At 36.0% G+C, this 6,000-nt stretch overlaps 1 protein-coding gene across 1 annotated transcript; it reads right to left on the bottom strand.

Annotated features, from left to right (window-relative positions):
- Positions 1-1,247: 1,247 nt before the first annotated feature.
- LOC148200911 (UPF0481 protein At3g47200-like) lies at positions 1,248-4,042 on the bottom strand. Its single transcript, XM_088114075.1, has 2 exons — positions 3,049-4,042; positions 1,248-1,811 (listed from the first exon to the last, which is right to left on the bottom strand). The coding sequence occupies exons 1-2, from the start codon at positions 3,879-3,881 to the stop codon at positions 1,271-1,273; spliced, it is 1,374 nt and encodes a 457-aa protein (XP_087970201.1). The 5' UTR covers positions 3,882-4,042; the 3' UTR covers positions 1,248-1,270.
- Between the last annotated feature and the right edge of the window lie 1,958 nt (positions 4,043-6,000).

Here is a 6,000-nt window from a genome sequence, read left to right on the forward strand (position 1 = left end):
TATGGCCTCAGTTCTATAAAGAACTGCTACGTAAACCCTCTCCAAAAAAGAAAAGAAAAAATTCAGTTATTTTATGTCGTGGTTTAGGCATCGGTTCTCTTTTGAACCGAGACATATATGTTTGCGATAATTACAAAAAGGCCAGTGCGTCAGTTTTAGGTATCGATTCTTTTTTGAACTGAGACATATACTTTTGTGATAATTACAAAAATGTCACCGCGCCAGTTTTAGGCATCGGTTCTTTTTTGAACCGAGGCATATATGTTTGCGATAATTACAAAAATGCCACCGTGCAAATTTTTACTTTGGTTACAACTAAACCGTTGTCAAATGCACGAGTTAAAATCCTTTTTTTTACTAGTGTACTGAAATTTGAAGATATTAACAGATTATATAAAAAGTTTAATCGATTATTTCTTCCAGATATACAAAGTGCAATGTGTTTAAACAATTGATTCATTTTCATACAATGAATACATATACAAAAGCATTTCAAGCAGAAACACAGTAATGATTAAACAATTGTTTTGGCATTTGTTGTGCAAGAAACCATAAAACATTTCTTTTGTTCATCATCAAAAACACATATGTGAGATGGATTTTTCTAGATATAGCTCCCCTATCAACAATATCTTTTTCACGAGCTTTGCAAAACAACAATTGCTTAATAAATCCTATTGATCAACTTACTTTATAATACTCATCTGACACTACATTGTGAAAATAATTTTAAAACACTATTCAACCCACTCTCCCTTCTAATGTTTCTTGTGGTTTCATACATCCTTCCATGATGTTCGAAAAATTACATTGAAATATCCTCAATTCTAACCACCGTCAAATGGTTAAAGCTATAAAACTTAAAGAAAGTAAAAAAAAAAGCTATAAAACTTAAGAAAGTAAAAAAAAAATCAAAGTTCTCTAAAATAAACTAATCCAAATTCGCAAATAGTTTCAAAATCAGTCATAGTTATTTTATATATTTATCTAAACCCACTTCTAACACCCATAATGACAAGTTTCATTCTTCATAAATCACCTTTACCTACATCAATAATCAAACCATATAAAATGCCTTTAGTGAAATTTTACAAAAGCGAACGATATATGGTAATTACCTTTATAGGAACATCGTTATTGACCACATTACATTATAAAGATCCAAGAAACCAATTCAAAACATTTTCAGCAATTTTGGTGATTCCGTAACACAATACAAGACCTCAAAAGTTTGGAGATCCCAATCATACATAAAACAACAACAAAGATATCATTTTGTTGGGTGAATAGCATACCAAGTTTGGACAAAGGTTAGGACAAGACCCACAACTGCAGCGTGGAAAGCAATAATGGCCCAAGGGTTGCTGAAATAAGTATTATACCCAAGAGCCAACCAAGTCCTAAGTTTATCCTTATAATGCTTCTCAATTTGATTTCTAAGATGAACATATTTCCCCATATCAGGCACTAAATCAGTGCTAAGGGTATTAAAAAGGTCAGCCACTTCCTCATCACTCCCTAGTGAATTAAGCAAAATTCGTTCTTGTCTGAGTTCCTTCACATCATCTGGGTGGTCTATGAGTGAGTCTAAGAAGGACACATAAGAGCAAATCCCATAGTCATTCTGAAAATCGGGACACATCTCATACGCTATCAGGTTTAGCACAGTAGCAGCTGTTGTGTCATCCACAACTATCTCGGGAAGCTTCAGTGTTGAATGAAACCAACCAAGGGAGAATGATATGTCTGCTGGCCTTCGTGTCTTACTTGACATGAATTCAATCCCTGCTGCTTTCAACTCCTTTATGTTCCTACATAATTTAGACACACAAATTATAAGTTATACCAAAGCATCACGTATTTATGATTATATAGGTCTTTTTACATATATAAGGCAAATTTACCCAGATATTACCAAGATATATAAGTTAAAAAAGTATTAGTGGTCATGAGATAAGTATTGTGAACTCATAACTGTTATAAACTTGTATTGCAAACCTTTTTTTTTTTCGAAAGAAATATAGGAACGTTGCATGATGATTATTTCTTCTCTGCACGGTCTAATATATTTTTCCCCAAGGATTAAGATGTAAATTTTGTGAACGGTTTTGACCAGGATCTAAAGTGCAAACTCTAGGGGTAGTTTCCACCAGACCGTGAGCCTTTTCCCATCTCTTATTTTACTCTATAAACGGTGCCTTCTTTTGCTCTTCCAAAACACAAAACACTTTTCTCTTATTATCCTTTTTTCTTAGTTTCATTATTTCTCTCTTTTCTTTCCTAAAATTATTTTAGGTTTATTTTCTACTCTTTTTAGAGTTCCTTGCTAATTCTAGTATCCTGACTTTTGGAAAGTTCTAGTTATATCTTGAGAAATATGTACAATACACTACGGATAAGTCTTTAAGAACAATGATCTACATGTTTTGAAAAATCTTAGTTCGATTATTTTGTCAACTTTTTTACAATAATAACCACTTCAAAAGCAAAGTCATAAAAACTATACATGTTTTCTTCATAAATTAATATGAATATTGAAGTCGTAATTACTCTTGTCCACACGACTTAGCTCATAACCATTAATATGTTTTTGACTTATTTTGAACAATTTTTTTCTAAGTACAAAGACAAACTAATTATATAAGAATGTCACATCATTAAGCTGTCATTTCTCAATCATTTACACTTTGTTTACTTGGATTTTGGGGAGAGTGATTCAATGGATTTGAGAGGATTTGAAGGTAAATTTTGTTGTTGTTTATTCAAATGGATTTCGAGGTAAGTGAGAGTGAATTTAGAAATAAATATTTTTAATCTGTCACATCAATCAAATCTTATACTAATTCTTACAAACTTTACTTTCAAATTCTTTCTCACTTATCTTCAAATCCACTCAAATAAACAACGAAAAAAATTTACCTTCAAATTCATTCAATCACTTTCCCCTAAATTCCTTAAAAATCAACAAATTTCTATTTTTCTCTTTAATATGAGTTCCTATTTTTCTCTTTAATATGAGTAAATGGTTGGAGACAATTTAAACTGTACCTGTATGTTACCATGTCGTCTTGGTTTTCAGGTGAAACATCTTGAGTGTCGCTTCCGTTACCGATGTGGCGCTTTGGAACACAGCATCCTTTCTTGTCAGTGTTTTGAGTTGGAGGTTTATAAAGGATGATAGAACGTTGAAGGTCAAGAAGATGAGTAGGCTGTGGGAAATCCGCTGTAAAGTTTACCTGATCTTCTTTGGTGGCCCAATGGTGGCAACGGAGGAACCCTTTCATAATTTCCATGAGGTTTTCTTTGGAGTCCCTCCATAGATGTTTGAGCAACAGGAACGGAAGCTGATTCTCCAGCAGAAGCGCGTCCTGCATCACCAGCACAAGCTGGTCTACCTTCACGTTCATTTTATACGGTTTGTGGAGCTTCGCATGTTCCAGAATGTGAAGAAGGGCACACCCGTCCACGAGCAGCATCCAACTGATCATGTCCTCCGGAGATCCATAACCTTGTTTCTCGTACTCTGAAAACCTTTGATTTTGGGTGAAAAGATCGTCGTCAAAGAGGGGCTTCAAGGATTCCATGTTTTGTACAACCTTTTTGTGCAGTTCTTGGGGGGATATTTTGGTGCTGCCAATGTACTCTGCTGCCCACATTTTTTTGTACTGTTCTCCCAGGTGTAGATTGAGATCACCATGGTGGATGGGACCAAATGACACTAACTTTGGAGAGTAGTACTTGCTGAAATTCTTTCGATTTCGGAGAAGGTGTGGTGGTACTCGTTGGATTTTGGCGTTTTGGGGGGCTGGTGAAGGTGTTTTCTTTGCCTTTTGAAGCTCCTGGAGCCTTTCTTGAAGGTTTGAAATGGAAGTTGCAGACATTGTTTGATGACAAGAAAATTATTATTGTGGGGATGTAGATGGGAGAGGCTTGTGTGGGTAGTAACAGATTTTCTGATCGAGATTATTTTACTATCATAGGGGTTTGTGTATTGTTATCTGAATAAAGTTTACTTGCTAAGTACATTTGAGTAAATTCTAGGCAAGGAATAAAGATCCCTCACTCACTGTTCTAGACTTTCATTTAATAAAGGGGAAGGATTTCCTTTTCCCATTGGAATTTGGAGAGCATGACTTTACGAGCAAGTTGTTCACGCACCTTGTGTCTCCTTCCTTTCGTCTTTTATTTCATTTCCTGTTTACTTTGTATTACTTTTATGCTTATACGTGCATGCACATGTTCTATCCTTTAGCTTCTATCGTGGTTCTTTTGCTTAATTAATTGAATCCTTGATTTTCGTTTGAATACTTGGAACTAAACATTTACATTTCACATTTAGATAACTATCATTTTAATATCCAATACAGATTTTTTTTTTGTTTTTTTACTCTAAACACCATAATCACAAGAACTAAAATGGGTCTTGATCCACTACAGGAAATGCGCGTTTTTCCGGCGGCCTTTTACCCACGGCCTAGGAGCCCTTGGTAATGCAGTGGTGAAGTTAATTATCGACGGCTTAGAGGCCTTCGATAATGTCTTCGGAGAATTTTAAGTTGTTCCCTCTCTACAATTCATTTTCCCACCAGCCTTAGTCTTTGTCGTATTCTTCGTCGTCCAAAACCCTTCCCTCCAACCCTTCCCCATTGCTCCTCCAACGATACCAAAGTCGTAAGTTTCCTCTCCTCTGCCCAAATTTCAGAAATTCCTCCAACGATACCAAAGCCCTAGTTCGTTTTTGGTCACCGTACGACGTTCTTTCGCCGAGCTTAGGTCGTTGGTGGGATGGTCTTTCAGGCAGGGTGGTGGGTCGTGATAGTTGGCGTTTTGCGGTAGTGGTGGTGGGTCATCGAGGTTGGCTTGATGGCAGCGTTGGGGTGATGTGGGCTTGTTAAGTTCGTGGTCGGGGTCTGCAGAGGTTGGCATCTTCGTCCATTTTTCTTTCGAGGTAAGTTTTTTTTCAAAATTGATTTTTTGTTGAGAAGAAATTGTACTTGAATGATGCTTGCTTTCTTTCTTTTTTTTCATTTTCATGTTGTTTTGTCTCTGTCATTGTGTGTGGTAGAAATTGTGTTCTTTTTGTGTGGTCTTGGAGTTTCTGAAGGTGCCAACATCCGTTGGATATTGGTCATTGAGGGTATTTGAATGAATAGATTGTTGGATGCTTAACTGGAAATTGTGATTAAATTCAACTGCTTCCTTGTTTAAACACCACTAGTGTGAGTAACTAACTATTATAGGTGTTGGTTAGTACTAACTCTGTATGCTGCAGATTTAAGGTGAGGTTATCTTGCATTGAGCATGAATTGATTAATGAGACTAACTGAATATGCTATATGCCTTGGCCATGTTTGAACAAGATCAGTCTTTATCTTGGGTTCATTCTTTTGTCTACTGCGGGTTTTACTTTAGCTTCCTATAGCTTATGCTTGAGATCAATGGAGTAGGGGCTTGCTTGCATCCAATTTATCTTGTTTCCATCCATAAATCCGTTTCATTTTGTAAAAATACGAAGATCTCTTTCCTAGAGCATGCCACTTCAAATTTCTCAGTTCTTTCATCTAGAAATCCTGGATTAGTCTCTGCATGAAATCTTCTTTTTGTTTTGATCATTTCCAGCTGTTGTGATGTCATCATTATATCCCTATCTTTTTCATTCAATGTGACCTCAAAAAACAAAAGTACTTTTGTTAATCATCTCTTATCAAATCTACTTCTCCACGATTATGTGATATGAAATGTACTTTGAAATCCATTGTTAAAGTTGAGTAATAACTTCTCTAACTTCCTGGTCATGGCTTCCAATGGAGAAAAAATCTTGGTAAGAAAAATCAAGTGGTGGTGGTTCTGATACCTTTCCCTGCACAAGGCCATCTCAATCAGCTTCTGCATCTCTCAAACATTATCTCATCACACAACATACCAGTTCATTACGTTTCCACTGTCACTCACATTCGCCAAGCCACACTTCGTCACCGCAATTCCATTTCTAACATTCAT

This window comes from Vigna umbellata, chromosome 4 (genome assembly GCF_029865625.1).
Source record: "Vigna umbellata cultivar VRB3 chromosome 4, Vumbellata_1.0, whole genome shotgun sequence".
Taxonomy (NCBI): Eukaryota; Viridiplantae; Streptophyta; class Magnoliopsida; order Fabales; family Fabaceae; genus Vigna; species Vigna umbellata.

Bases quoted from the DNA above. Each gene is read 5' to 3' on its own strand.
- LOC148200911 (XM_088114075.1), bottom strand. From the start codon at position 3,881: ATGTCTGCAACTTCCATTTCAAACCTTCAAGAAAGGCTCCAGGAGCTT. The intron at 1,812-3,048 runs GTACAGTTTAAA...TAAATTATGTAG, and splicing joins GACGACATGGTAACATACAG to GAACATAAAGGAGTTGAAAG.